This window comes from Thermobia domestica, chromosome 14, assembly GCF_964235325.1.
Source record: "Thermobia domestica chromosome 14, izTheDome1.hap1.1, whole genome shotgun sequence".
NCBI lineage: Eukaryota > Metazoa > Arthropoda > Insecta > Zygentoma > Lepismatidae > Thermobia > Thermobia domestica.
The window spans coordinates 72,653,701-72,670,025 of record NC_137467.1 but is presented as its reverse complement, the minus strand read 5'-3'; the positions used below and the strand labels follow the sequence as shown (position 1 = coordinate 72,670,025).

The following is a 16,325-nucleotide window of genomic DNA, read 5'->3' as shown; positions in this document are numbered from 1 at the left end:
CAATTGCCGGTAATGTTTTATTCCGAAATTATATAAAACCTAAGATTCTGTCTTCCAAGTACTACAGCGTGCTGGCTGGCAATTGTTCTATATTGCAGGTATAGAACAATTATCGATAGGAATTCGATTTTATGACCCCACTGAAAATAAGGTACGCGAAGACTTCATCGGATTCATTCTATTAGATGAGTTCAATGCCGAACACATTGCTAAAACAATACTAAAGGTTTTAGAGGAGACAGGTTTATCCGAATGTGAACTTGTTGGACAAGGCTTTCGTGGCTATTCTACCATGGCAGGGTGTAGTATTGGAGTGCAAAGTATTATTAGGAACAGTAGCGTAGCCAGGATGTCTGTTTGGGGGGGGGGGGCAAGTGCTGTTATAGGTACATATAGAAAAATTACAAACAAAAAAATATATAAACATAAAAATATATTTTAAAAATTACAAACATCAAAGTACCAAAGTACATTGTGGGACCTCTTTGGGGGGCCCCCTCCCCCCTCCCCTTCGCCACTGATTAGGTAAAATGTCCAAAGGCATTTTTTTTTTTTTTACCACTGCGCTTTACGTAAGCTAAATCTTGTTGTTAACAAATTGTGTTTCGTTTCCGACATACGCAACACCGTCAACACTGTTAAAGAAATCATTACTTTCTTTCGTGAAAGCCCATTGAGAAGGGAACTTATTCCTAGCATCCCACTCCTATCAGATACTAGATGGACTTCTAAATACAATAGAATAAGAATATTTTCTGAACACTTGGTTCAAATAATGCGTGCATTAGAAGACTTATCTATAAATTATCCTGTTTCACATATAAGAAGCAATGCTTATTGTCTTTTCTGTACAGGATCTACAGGTAGTTTCATAGTTTCTTTGGTAATTATCAGTAATTATTCTTCCTATCTTGAGTCAGTGGCGCAAATTTTACAAGGAATCCAATTGAACTTAATGGCAGCAAAGTCTCATATCTATGAATTGATTGGTATATTTAGAAATCACGCAGTAAACGCAGAAGAAACTTTTCAAGTGATTTTCCAAAAGTGCAATAGTATAGCGAAAGAACTTGATATTCACTTAACAGTTCCAGGAACTTCGTCTCGACAAGTTCATCGTGCTAATCCCCTTTCTACTTGCACAGAATATTATCGTAGAGCAATTTTTGTCCCATACATCGATTCTCTTTTACAGCCACTAAATAACAGATTTTTGGAGGATAATAGTCCAGGTTTCTCTCTGTTTGCATTACATCCATTCGAGATGAGAAATCTTTCTGTCTCAGTTCTTGCAGAAGATGAAAGAAGTAAGCCGAACATACAAGATAGAAAATTTCATTTCTCAGGCAGAATGCTAGTTTGATTTGTGGAGACAGAAATCTGGATTCTGCCAATTTAGAAAAATTCACTCTTTTCAACTTGATGGACCAATCTACATTTTACCCAGCAATAAAAGAGGCAATTCAAATTTCTATTACACTTCCTGTTACAACTTCTGCCGTTGAAAGAAGTTTTAGTACATTAAGGCGTGTTAAAAGATCTACCATGTCTGAAGAACGATTAACAGGATTATGCATGATGAGTCTCCATCGAGAAACTGTACAAAAGGACAAAACAGAATTTATATCTGCTGTGTTGGATGCCTTCGGAAAAGAGCCAAGACGTGTACAATTTTTGTTCAAAAAGTAACGCATATAAAGTATTGATTGGTTGTTACTCGTGTGCTATGTGAATCTTGTTTTAATATTTATTAGAGTAATTTAGATGAAGCAAATTTAGTGTTTTTTAATTAACCACGTGACTTTGAAAACAACCATCATCAAACAAACTTCCCAGATATGCAAAATTTCTGCAATAAAGGATAGAAATTCGTACTTCAAATTAAACTTAGCAAACAATTTAGTGTGAGTGAAATCTGAAATGGTTTTAGTTACCAGAAATATGAAGACGTTGGCAGACTGATAGTGATCTTTATTGTGATAATCCTGAATGTGGTCTCTCCTGCTATTGGTAAGTAATATATACTTTTTTTCTTTTAAATTTTCTGTTCAGGGTTGATAAAAGTTCGTGTTGCTTTTATATGAATAAAACGTATTTCCATTTGACTCGAAGTGCATATGTCATATTGACTTGTTAAATAACAAGAGAAAGAAAGAAATATTTTAAAAGAGGATTCTGGAAAAGGTTATGCTACAAAAATTTTGAAGTAGTCTGTACAATCTTGGTGTACGATATATATATATATATATATATATATATATATATATATATATATATATATATATATATATATATATATATATATATATATATATATATATATATATATATATATACTGTATATATATTGATTTTATGTAATCCATTTTGTCATTTAATTTCATTTCGTATTTGTTGTCTTTCGTAGTTTTACAATAATAATGGTATCATCAAAATAAATAATATTTTCATGTTTTGTAGTAATAGAAAAGAGAAAATGCTACTAAAAGGTAGCATGGGTGTCATTTTAGATCATTTCAGATTTGGCTTGGGGGGGAGGGGAAGGCCCTCACCGACAGAAGATTTTCACGGGTTTTACTAGTATATTAATAGACAGTTAAGTAAAGTATATTGTTTCTCAAACTCAGGGAGGGGAAATTGCCCTCTGCCCCTGAAAGGAGGTCGTGACTTCTTTTTCAAAAATACGGGAGCACATTAAATGGTTAAATATCTTTCTCAATCCTCCAGACCACAACTACTTCGATTTTTATCTTTCTAATAATAATAACAATAATAATAATAATCTCCTGGAATGTATGCAACATATTAATCTTTATAAAGCTTGGAGTTTGTGTAATCTGAATTTCAACAAGACAAAATCATATAATAGCAAGCTAATCTTTTTGACCCTTCCCCCTGCGAAATTTTCTACGGACGCCTCTGCACAAAAGGTTTCTTAGTTTTCACACTCTTTCAAATTGCTGCCCCAATAACGCCTGAGCCGTTTGTCTGACAAAAGATGTTATATGACTTTCGTGGCTTAATTCAAGATTTTTCAAATAGTATATGAAAACATTGCAAGATCCTGTCTGTAACTTCGAGAAAGATTTTGGGGATTTGGACTGGGGGTGGATGCACCACTGTTTAAGGGAAGAAGAGTCAGGGTAGAATGATATGCATCATCAATGAATGTATTCAGCCCATCAGAAGGAAGTTGTGCTATTGATGGCATTTTTTCCCATAAATTGAGCCATTTTTGGGAGCCATCTTGAGTTTTTGAGCACTTTCAGTATCAGAAATAGACTTAAGTAACAGCAATAAGATCCTTAATCCCGAAAACATAGGAAGCTTATACCTCATATTCTAATATACAGCACTTCTTTTTTCTCATCGAATTTGGTCACTAATTTAGCTTTCATGGTGGTTAGAGCCACTTCCGGTAATCGAATTGCAATCCAGAGGTCCCAAATGGATTTCTTGACCCCAAAATCCTAGGAAATGATATATCACAAGACAATATTTGTAGCTATTTTCAAAAACATTTAGGTAGCAGCCATTTTACCGCCATCTTGGGTTCCGGCGCTAAGGAAGCGGAATTCGAATTGGAAACAAATTCATGTTTAGCAGTCTCATTATTCCTAATAATACACGTTGCCCCACATACCCCCCAAAAAAAATCGTTTTAGAGAGCGTTTTCCTTAAATGTTCACTTCCAAATTTTCACAGCTATAACTTCTTAACCGTTCGTGTTACAATTTTTAAGAAGTGCAGAACTTTTTGTGTAACTTAATTCAAGATCTTTCAAATGATGTATTGAAACCACAATATCATGATTGGTAATAGGGATATGAAACAAAATCGTAAATACGCCACTGGTCACAAGTAACGACAATCTGTCATAATGCGAAAAATGATTGCGATCCATAAAGTACACTGGGCATACCAAGTAATGAGAAAAAAAATAAATGAAGTACACACAGGCACCTTCACTTCGTTGCTTCTTTTTGACATTATGAAAATGTTCAACACTATCGAACGACCCATCTATATAGTGCAAGATGAGGTCCGTGATTCGTATCCTGAATGAATTCAAAAAAACGTCACAGCAGCAGAAGTTCATTGCCAACTATGTTATGGGGAAAATCTGATGCGCGCGGGAATGGTGAGGAAGTGGATCAGGAAGTTCAATGAACATCGTGATATTGTGTATGATTAGCCGTGGAGGAACAGTCGACCGTCTATGATTGAAAATGATTTGGTGCGTGCGGTCGATGAAAATCATAAGAACACACGGTCCACAGTAACGTTGCTTTCTCTCCATTCCCCACAATATCCACGATCAGTCCTTTAGAAAATTGTGATAGAACTTTTAGGATTTCCAAAATGATGGATGCCAAGAAAACCTTTCTCTGAGTACAAGGGCAGGCGACATCCTCTTATGACAAACAGATATTAAAAATTGTTTCTCTTTACAAGTATCTCAATAATGGCGGAAACTATTTCAAGAAGTAGTTTGAGGTGTGTGTGCAGAGAAAACTAAATACATGGAAGTCGTCGGGACCGTAATACGGCAAATTATGGATGCGTTAAAATATTAAATAATACTTTTGATAAAGTGGATAATTTCAAATATCTAGGATCAATATTAACAGACGAAAATCATATTCACGAAGAAGTTAAATGTCGACTAAAAGCAGGGAATTCGTGTTAGTATTCAGTTCAAAATCTCTTGTCGTCGCGAATTCTGTCGAAGAATTTGAAGCTTAAAATATATAAAACGGTAATCATGTCTGTTGTTCTGTATGGTTGCGAAACATGGTCGCTTACTCTGAGAGAAGAACATAGGCTGAAAGTATTTGAGAACAAAGATCCTGAGACGAATATTCGGACGCAAGAGGAACGGGTATGGGGAATGGCGGAAACTTCATAACGAGGAACTACATAGTTTATACGGTTTACCAAACATTGTTAGGGTCATCAAGTCTAGGAGGCTTAGGTGGGCAAGTCATGTAGTTAGAATGAAAGAAAGTACAAACGCTTTCAAAGCCTTGACTGGAAGACCAATCGGGAAACAACCATTAGGAAGACCTAGGCGCAGATGGGAGACAATATTAAGATGGATCTCGCAGAGATAGGAATACAGAGTAGAAACTGGATCCAGTTGGCTAAGGATATAAGTCAGTGGAGATCTTTTGTGAACGCGGCATTGAACCTCCGGGTTCCATAAGGCATAGAGTTAGTTAGTTAGTTTGAGGTGTGTAATATCCTATGGAGAGGATATAAAATATTGCGCGAAATAAAATATATAATGTTTTGTTTATTTTTTTAGGAACAATATTGGTACATATTTTAAAAGGGTGCCTCGTATGTTGCATTAACTTTAGTAAAAAAACAAAGAGAAAGTGTTTGGGCCAACTTCACACTGGCCCAATCAAATCGAACAAAGCCAGGTAGATTTTGCGCTGCACTATTTATACCTGGAAAGAGAAAACAAAATGTTTGAGCCAACTGAAGCTTCCCAATCAAATCGAACAAACTACGTAGATTTTAGTAATTATTTTATAATTATTTTGTGCTGCGTTAATTTTGGCGGGAAAATGAAAGTTTTTACAAAGCGTGAATCTGTCCTAAAACTGAAACTACTCAGACATTTTATGGTCGAATTCCAGATTTTATGATGCATTGTTATTTAAAAAAAAAAAAAAGTTTTGGCCATGTATGAAGTTGGTTCAGCCACTTCAAATAAATTGAGTAGGAACTATTCGAAATATTTGTTCTTGAGATATTTGTTCCCGAATTCCACGTTTTGAGGGTGCATTAATTCTTGATTGGGAGACGCTATATTAATTTTGGTCAGAAAAAAAAAACGGTTGAGCCACATTCACATAGCCACAATTTTGGGATGAAATTTCCAAATGAATTGTAATTCTCAATAACTGCAAAAGTACCGGTAACGACTTGTATTACGACAAAGATTCGATCTATATATTACAAGGAGTATACTGGAAATCATGAGCAACATAAAAAAAAGAATCCGTCAATATACGCAAACAAATCAAACTATTGCAATCTATAACCAACCAAACTTCTATGAGGATTTGGGTTGTAAGAAGTGGGGAGAGACGCTCGATAAATTATTTCTAAATATTTAATTTCACAGTGAAATGATAAGCAATAGGAAAAATTTTTATTATTTTATCATTGGTAGAGGTCTGCGCGGGTACACAATATAGCATTTGCATCCGCAATATCTCTTATCTGCACCCGAGTCCGCAACATTTCCATCCACAGATAATAAACGATATATATACAGGGTGAGTCAAAAGTCCTTGGACACCTGCATAAGTTTGAAAATCGACGGGAAAAGTAAAAAGTGATGATGGGAACAGAGGTTTGATGAAGGGTCGCTACTTTTGGAGTGTATGTCATTCATGGCCGCCATCTTGAAATCCGCCATTTTGGATTCAAGTCATTTTTTAAATGGGAAGGGGGTGTATGACACATCAAATAACACTAGCTTGAGCTCAGGAATTTAGTGGTGTAATTTGTTTTTTTCTATCTTAGATGTTATTAATGTTCAAAGGTGGGAAATTACCTTCATACTGAATGCTACAACACATGTTCTACGTGTTGTCCATCCCGTATAATGCACAACTGTAGTCGCCGCAACCACTCTGAATGTGTCCTGAAATTTGGTCACAGGCTTGTTGGATGCGTTCCTCCAGGTGTCTCAAATCACGGATTGTTTCAGCATACACTATCTGCTTAAGATGTCCTCATAGATAAAAATCAATGGGCGTTAAGTCAGGGGATCTGGGCGGCCACTCCACGGGACCACAGCGACCAATCCACTTCCCTGGCAGTTGTTCATCCAACCATTCACGGACACCGAGTCCATAGTGTGGAGGGGCTCCATCGTGCTGAAAATAAGATGGGAAAATGCCGTCAGCGTTCAGTGTGGCAGGGAACACAATGTCCTGTAGCAGCATTAGATACTGTGGTGCAGTTAAGGTGTTGTAAATGAAAAATGGCCCAATGATGCTGGTGTCCCATATGCCACACCACACCATCACCTTCGCTGGACTATGTTCTCGACTCTGGTCAACCCAGTTCGGATTTGCGTCACACCAGTATCGACAATTATGTCGATTAACCTCTCCGTTCAAAGTGAAATACGCCTCGTCGCTGATCATTATGCCCTTGGCAAACGCAGGATCCAGTTCGTGTTGTTCAGTAGCCCACATGCAGAACTCCAACCGGCGATCAGGGTCATCCTCGTTCAGTTTATGTTGCATGTGCAGCTTGTAAGGATGCCACTGATTGGCGTGCAATATCCGGACAACGGAGGATTGGCTTATTGCACATGCTAGGAACACACGACGGGTACTTCGTTTAGGACTTTTCACAAACGACGCAACAACCGCCGTTGCAGTTTCCTCATTGGTGGCAGTCTTTGGTCGCCCACTACGTGCCCTATATTGAACAGAGCCCGTCTCCCGGAATTTGGTGATCACGTGAGCCAATGTGCTGTGCGATACCGGTTCTCTGTCTGGGTGCCGTCTGTTGTAGTCAGCTGCTATTGTTCGGTAGCTTCGTTCCCCTGATATAAGGATGATTTCGATCTTCTGTTCACGTGTCAGACCCATTTTAGATCACCTGGAACAAAGAGAGAACTGGGTCAATATCAAGGTAATTTCCCATCTTTGAACATTAATAACTTCTAAACTGTACAAGATAGAAAAAAACAAATTACACCACTAAATTCCTGAGCTCGAGCTAGTGTTATTTGATGTTTCATACACCCCCTTCCCATTTAAAAAAAGGACTTGAATCCAAAATGGCGGATTTCAAGATGGCGGCCATGAATGATATACGCTCCAAAAGTTGCGACCCCTCATCAAACCTCTGTTTCCATCATCACTTTTTACTTTTCCCGTCGATTTTCAAACTTATGCAGGTGTCCAAGGACTTGACTCACCCTGTATACTCGTACACCTTATTTGTTCTATACCAATTGGATTTAAAACTAATTTCTAACAATAATTATAGATATCTACCTTGTAGTTTTGTAAGTTCTAGATAATATCAATCAAATTCAGGTTGACATTAAATACAACCTCTTCGGATTGTATGTTAATACGGTTACTAAAATGCATTAAACTCCGTGCAGACACATAATATCACGAAACTAACAAAAGAAAACATGAAGTACTTAACAAGGGCGCCCATGTTGTGGTTTCCAAGAAGGGGGGGGGGTAAGTATAAGCGACGTTTCAAATATAGTTTCAAATTTTGCTGTAACTAATGTAAAAATTCTATTGTGTTTTCGATATTCTGAAGTACAATTTCCTCTAGGGGGCAAGCACCCCACCTTGCCCCCCTGAAGGGGCGCATTTGGTACTTAATATCCTCTCAATATTCTTAACAAGAAAATTGCCTAGTTGGTCGATTACTTGTGATGTTGTTTGCCACAACTCGATTTTGGTATTGTTTGTCACGTATTTTTATTGCTGATTTATTTGATCTCATAATCTTGAAGATTGACACTAAATCAATTCAGCGGGCCGCAGTGGTTCATTGTAGAGCGTTCACCTCTGGTGCTTGGGGTCCCTGGTTCTATCCCAGTTCGCGCTGAGTGAACTTTGTGGTGAACAAACACCGCGTGCGTGGGTTTCCTCGGGGTTCTCCCGTTTCCTCCCACTTTCTTCATTTCATTCATTTTTCATCATCGCCGCCTCGTTTAGCCTAGCCGGCATAACCGTGGGACGTAAAACTTAAAAGATTTCATTTTACAAAATCGATTCATAAGCTAAGATTTACCACATGACTATATTATAACAATCAAATCCGTTATACGTATTTATAAACAGAATACGTTCAAACGATCTCGTACGTTATTAGATTACAGCGCTGTTAGTTAAATTTATGCAAAGTTGAGTTCAAGCTCTCAAATGCGTTTCAAAATTGATATGACATACAATTTGTGTGTGTTTGAATATGTAGCCAACATTGAATCTAGGCATATCATCAGGACGACTTATAATAATATGCGGGGTAGGAACCCCTGGGAAAGGATCCATAAAATTATGTTTTATTTTAATTTTCCAAAGAAAGATTAAATAAAACAAAATAATATATTTAAATATTTGGATTTAGATACCTTTGATAACAAGAATGAAGTTTAGTCTGTTGATAATGCAAGAATTTCGTTTTGTGTTGTTATTTGGGTATTCTTACAAAGATGATTAAAAATATGACTAAAATGCTTTGTGCACGATCTCTTCATAGTGTTTCTGAAACAAGATGGAGTGTACATAAATTGAGGCAGTGAAGCCTATAACAGAGAAACTACCAGAAATAATGAAAGGTTTACAAAATACTCAAAGCCAATATACTTTTTCCTTATAGGGGAAATGTAAAAAAACGCCGAAACACATTTTTAATTATTTTAAATGAAATATTTAAATATAAAATTTCATACATCTAACCTTATCGAATTTCGAGATATGGGCACCCAATTATGACCTCATCCTTTTTTTCTTCTCTTATGGGGCAAATATTTAAAACAAAATGAAAAAAAAAAAAAAAACACGTGTCTACTTATTTTATATGAGAAGTCCAGAGTCACCGGTGGCTCGTCCGATATTTAATTTCTGTGCTGTGCCATTGTATGCATTGTATTACCTCTGTGCGTTTCTGGTATTTTCGTTTGTACAGATATTTAACATTACTAGCATCCATGTGCTAACCTTCAACGAGACACACGGTTACTCGTATAGCACTGAGATCCAAACTCGGTTTCACACTACCGCAGCGAACGTGTTAAGAGATTCGGAGATATGCATTTAACATCTTATAATAACTGTAATCAGGTACGTAGCCAGGATTTCGTAATAGGGGGGTCCGTGACGAAATACTGTGGTTATCGCACCAGTGGCTCACTCTAAACTATTTTACTGGCAACATATATTGGATCGTTTAGCCAGTATTTCGTAATAGAAGGTGGGGATCCGTGACGAAATACTGTGGTTATCAATCGATTAATCGATCAATCTAAACTATTTTATCGGCAACATATTCATATTGGTTTCTTCGGCAATAAAATGAGGATATGTTATTAAGTATTTTAATAACAAACTATGAAGAAATCTCGAGTAAAAGAATATTTTAAAAAGTATTGAAAACGATATAGTCTTTCAAGCTCATCTATATATATAAAAGAGAACGTACAAATCCTTTGTCCGCTCATCACGCTAATACGGCTGAACCAATTTCTTTCATTTTTGGGGGGTTATTAAGATTTGGACCCTAGATGGTTTTTATCATATCACTTTAATTTTCAATTACCAGTGTCTTGAGATAATTGGCCATTCAAGTGTCCATAAGGTACAAATCCTTTGTTAGTTCATCATAGGTAAAAATAAACGTATTTATATGCAACCCACATGACCGTGTCACTCGGCGGGTTAACATAAATGACAGGCGTTATAATGGTTTTTATCATATCACTTGAAAGCGAAAAAGTAAAAATTATCTAAGTAACAAAGTTTATTGCGTTCCGGGGTGACCCCAGCGAAGCGGGGTGAACGCTGCTATCACTCGGCGGGTTAACATAAATGACAGGCGTTATAATGGTTTTTATCATATCACTTGAAAGCGAAAAAGTAAAAATTATCTAAGTAACAAAGTTTATTGCGTTCCGGGGTGACCCCAGCGAAGCGGGGTGAACGCTGCTAGTTTGATATCGGTTCTACTTGTCTTCTTCCTTCTTCTTTTTCTTATCTACGTTTAATACCGTCAAAGATAGCAATGAGATCTCTTTTGGCAGTAAAGGCATTCTATAAAATAAATTAGTGTTGCAGCGAAATTGAAAATTTCTTTAACAAGTGTAACTGAAATCTATGTTGTCAGGCTCATATTATTAGTGATTGTGGGCAGTTCTTAAGTTCTACCTGAGATTCTATTTGATCGAACCGGTTTATCGATCGTCATTTGTAGTCCATAGGATTAGAATGGAGCTAAATGGAATTCGAAATGCTCCGTTACAATAACATCCATTTTCAAATTGACTCCCCTTCCCCCCGTTTCCACCACATAAAGCTCCTCGTAATAAAGAGTAGTTAAACGCATGCTGTAGCTTTATATTTTAAACGCTTATTCTTCTTTTCTTTCGTTTCTTTTTGTTTCATCCTTCCCTCATTTTTTTTTTTTTTTTCATTTCTGGTTCCGAAGGGAGTCCGGACCGCATATTTGCGGATCCCAAACGTTTCAGGTATCCTCTGATCTGATTGGCCAATACAGATACGATATCATGAGTCATGATATACATATAACACAAAGTAAAGGGCAAACGTTGTCGGCTCTGGTAACTGAGTGGGCTAGCGCAACATGTTAGCAAAGAAAATCGTTTTTGGCGTGGGTTCAAATCCTGCCTACGGACATTTTCTTTTTACTATTTTAAAAATTTTTATAACACTTCTTTCGTTAAAATAATATTAAAAATAATATTCAAAAAGTGATTTAACGATTATTTTTTAAAAATTTTCATTAAACTTCTTTCATTAAAATAAGTTTGCCCTTGTACTATATAGATCCACAGCAAATGTAGTAGTAGTAGTAATAAGTTTGCCCTTGTACTATATAGATCCACAGCTAATGTAGTAGTAGGAGGAGGAGCGGGTTAGAAGCCCCGCAGGGGTTGTTTGGGTTCTGTTCTCGACATCAAATTGGCAAGAATGCTGAAACGTTTGGGATCGGCAAAAATGCGTCCGGACCCAACCCTTAGCTACGTATCTGCTGTAATTCTCACCCCATTTTTCTTCTCATCTACTTTTCTCTCCTTCTAGGTCAAATAAAAAAAAAAAAAAAACACTGAAAGATGCACCTAATTATTTAGATGAAAAGTTCATATATCAAATTTCATGTCTCTAACATTTAGAGATTCTGAGATATGTTCATTTTAAGATAATAATTGCTACCCCTCTTCCCCGTCGATTTTTCAAAAATCCCTCGTTAGTGGGACCTTACATCACACATCCTATGCCTTGTCCAAATTTCAATTTTGTAGTTTAGCAGTTTGGCCTGGGCTGGTTTGATCAATAAGTCAGGACTTCTTTATATATATATATATATATATATATATATATATATATATATATATATAGAGAGAGAGAGAGAGAGAGAGAGAGAGAGAGAGAGAGAGATTATTAACTGCATGAGTTGTTACATTTCTATCACATCCGCACACAGAACGAACGTATGTTTCTGGTTTCTTTTTGTCATTGTTGCAACTTAACTCGTATCTTCTGGACAATAATTTTTGCCTCTGAACAAACAAACCCGGTATATCACAACAACAACAATAACACCAAAAGGCATAAAAAGCTATCTAGGTCTGTGACGATGACAGCTGTGGCTCCAGGAACTTGATGAGTTGTTACGAGATGTCAACATTGGAAGCAGGTGCACATGTCCTTCATAAATGACGAATCCCACGGAAGGAAGTAATCTCTTTACACAGTTTCTTCGTCTTCGCTTCAGCCAGACAAGAGATAACCCAACCCAATTGATTCGAAACAGTAGCTTTTTGTTATTTTAGACGGAAAACGAAAGTTCAAGTTAAGGAATCATGGAGGACGTACGTGTTTTAAGTGCAAGTGACTGGGACTGTTTTAGTTGTGCTTCAGGTAGAAATTCTCGAAGAGATCTTTACCAACCTTTGGGAACTTTGCCTCCAGCATTTAAAAGAAGATATAATTTTGACATTATCCCATTCTCTGTTTTAGAAAGGTAAGTAAGGCTTATTATTGTGCTAGGCCTATATGAAAAACTTGTTTTTCCTCTTGGTACAATCATATTATCTTACGGTTTGTTCTTGGGCTAAAGAAGTCCAATTATCGATACAAGTAGATGGTGATAGGAAAGTTTATGAAAAGTGGTTGGAAGACCTCCGAGAAAACCAACGGAGATCTTCTCCATTTGAAATTTACCTGTATATTGCTTGAGATCGAAGCAGTAGTGTAGCTAGAATTTTTTTGGGGGGGCACTAAAACATTTAGGGGACCATATATATATTGGAAATCCGACCGGGAACGGGGAAAAGGGGTGGCAATTATTATCTTAAAATGTTTATGTATAAAAGAAGAAGTCCTGACTGAGCTGATCAACGCCCAGGACAAACCACTTAAGCTAGAAACTTGAAATTTAGACAGGGCATAGGATTTATGATGTTCCACTAGGGAAGGATTTTTTGGAAATTTGACGGGGAAGAGGGAGAACGAGGAGTGGTCATTATCTTAAAATGTCCACATCTCGGAATCTGTTAAGGTTAGAGACATGGAATTCAGTATCTGGACTTCTCATTTAAAATAATTATCCACATATTCCACCGATTTTGATATTTGCCCTAGAAGGGAAGAAAAAAGGAAGGAAGAAAAGGAGTAGAGTTACAATTCTTATAAATGGATGACCATATCTCGAAATTTGTTAAGGGTAGAGACATGAAATTTGGTAATTTCAGCCTTTTTTTTTTTTTTTTTATATATTTCCTCTATAAAGGAAGAAAAGAAGGCTGGGAGGAAAGAGAGTCATTGTTGCAACTGTTAAAATATGATTCCCGTATCTCGAAATCTCATCCCTTACGATTCGAGACATGTTAGAGGTAAGAGAAGTGCGAGAGGCCGTAGGACGAGCAAATTCTGGGGTCTGAAGTCCCCAGTTAGCCGAGCAGTATATTCCAGCAGTAGCGTAGCCAGGATGTGTGTTTGGGGGGGGGGCAAGTGCTGTTATAGGTACATATAGAAAAATTACAAACAAGAAAATATATAAACATAAAAATATATAAAAAATTACAAACATCAAAGTACCGAAGTACATTGTCGGACTTTTTAGGGGGGCCCGGCCCCTCCGGCCCCCCCTTCCCTACGCCACTGTATTCCAGACTCATGATAATAAGCTTTTCTTTTTTCTACTGCCAGGGGTGCTATTCAGCCGGTTCGCACCGGTTCGCTAAAACCAGTTGTTAAAATATTTCGAGTTCGCAGACGTTTGTAATACGCGTACCTGGACATAGTAAATTTTACCAAGTTATACCCAGGAACAGTAATATTTAGTTTTAACTATGTTTGTTTTTAAAAATTCTTATAACTACAGTGTTAAACATGATCTCTCAAAACAAAGAAAAAGTGTTTTTTCTTAATCTCAAATGTTCAGATACCAAGAATGAGATCTGGGTTCACATGAATGTAGTGGTGAGGGTTATTATTTGAAACGCATACATACCATTATCAACAATTGTCGATCCATTGCTGGATTAAAGTCTTTCCAATACTGTTTGATAACCATCTATCTTGGATAATTCGTTTCCAAGACAGGCCCGAAAACACCCACAGAGGTTTGAAGGGAGGCAAAACTATGTTAGGGGGGCCAGGTTATTAAAATACTCTTACAAATATCTGAATTTTTTTTTTAATAATAGAAATGTGTATTGAGGTCTGGAGGGGCTACGGAAAGTTTTAGGGGGGACAAGCCCCCCTCTAGTTGCGGGCCTGTTCCAAGATATTCGCAGTGCTACCTAATTTCGTCACATCACCTTGTATTAGGATGCTGTGTAGGTCCCTACTTATCAGTTGTGGTATCCAGTAAAAAAAAAATGCTTTTGTCTACCTTGTATGATTTGCTTCCTGTATCTATCTACTCTCTCTCTCTCTCTCTCTCTCTCTCGACATATTGTGTGTATATATATACAGAACCGGTTGTTTAAAAAATTGAATAACACCACTGACTACTGCTCATCTGAAAGGTTGACACTTTTAGGATTACCCTTAGTTTTGAGTGCCAGATAGCACAAAGTAATTATCGACCAATACTACGTACGTTTTCAATATTTTAGTTAGTAGCAACATGACCACTAATGAGCAAGGAAGTTCCTGGCCCGACTTTTCGGGTGGAGGGCCCGGTCCCCTATTAGCTTCGCTACTGGATAAAATAAGGGAGCTTTCACACGAAAGGTGAGCACAATTCAGTCACTGGACCTACAGCCTAACGTGGGATCCGGACCACATGAGCTCCCACCGGGAATCAAACCCGGGTCTCCCACGCCAAAGCCGCATACGCTACTCACTTAGCCACGAAGGAGCTGTTAAATTTCTTCTTAAATGGCATCAATAGTATCACTATTCATCTCAGAGACTCAAAACTTATGGACTGGACAATAATCCCGCTCGTTTTCGATTATTTTTTTCATGTCACCCCTTCCCATCTCTATGGAACCCAAAACTATGGATCGGACACTATAATATCGGTTGTTTCCGATTATTTTTACACTTCATCCCTTCCCTCCTGCCCTTCACTCCATGCCAATTGAAAAAAAAAAAAAAAGAAATTAAATCTTTCAGTTTTACGTTCCACGATTATGCTGGCAAGGAGGTGCATTTCACCAGCCCCCCCACCTTGGAGTTTCGGAAAAAAACCTATGCCAATCGTTTGTGCTACGTTTGTGCCGGAATGTACCGCAAAAATTTTCGTTTGTACCACTTCCGGTACGAAGTTATAATAGTTTTAAAGTGGGGGGGCTGGGGAAACGGCAGCCCCCCCCTTGGAATTTCGAAACGAAACCTATGCCAATCGTTTGTGCTACGTTTGTGCCGGAATGTACCGCAAAAATTTTCGTTTGTACCACTTCCGGTACGAAGTTATAAGAGTTTTAAAGTGGGGGGTTGGGGAAACGGCAGCCCCCCCACCTAGAAATTTCGACACAAAACCTATGGCAATCGTTTATGCTACGTTTGTGCCGGAATGTACCGCAAAAATTTTCGTTGTACCACTTCCGGTACGAAGTTATAAGGGTTTTTATAGTGGGGGGCTGGGGAAACGGCAGCCCCCCCACCTAGGAATGTCGAAACAAAACCTATGCCAATCGTTTGAGCTACGTTTGTGCCGGAATGTACCGCAAAAATTTTCGTTTGTACCACTTCCCGTACGAAGTTATAAGGGTTTTAAAGTGGGGGGCTGGGGAAACGGCAGCCCCCCCACCTAGGAATGTCGAAACAAAACCTATGCCAATCGTTTGAGCTACGTTTGTGCCGGAATGCACCGCAAAAATTTTCGTTTGTACCACTTCCGGTACGAAGTTATAAGGGATTTAAAGTGGGGGGCTAGAGAAACGGCAGCCTCCAAACTTGGAATTTCGAAACAAAACCTATGGCAATCGTTTGTGCTACGTTTGTGTCGGAATGTATCGCAAACATTTTTGTTTTTATAACTTCCAGTACAAAAGTATGACAGTTTTAACTAGGGGGCTGCCGTTTCCAGAACTCCCCACCTTGGAATTTCGAGATAAGACTATG

General features: G+C 37.8%; 1 protein-coding gene across 1 annotated transcript in view; it reads left to right on the top strand.

The window, feature by feature from the left end:
* The first annotated feature begins 12,569 nt into the window (after nucleotides 1-12,569).
* LOC145669722 (pleckstrin homology domain-containing family A member 7-like) overlaps nucleotides 12,570-16,325 on the top strand; it is a 324,057-nt gene continuing 320,301 nt past the window's right edge. Inside the window, exon 1 of the mRNA XM_081738042.1 lies at nucleotides 12,570-12,768. Coding sequence (XP_081594168.1) covers nucleotides 12,608-12,768 — 161 coding nt within the window. The 5' untranslated portion in view covers nucleotides 12,570-12,607. The remainder of the gene's footprint in view (nucleotides 12,769-16,325) is intronic.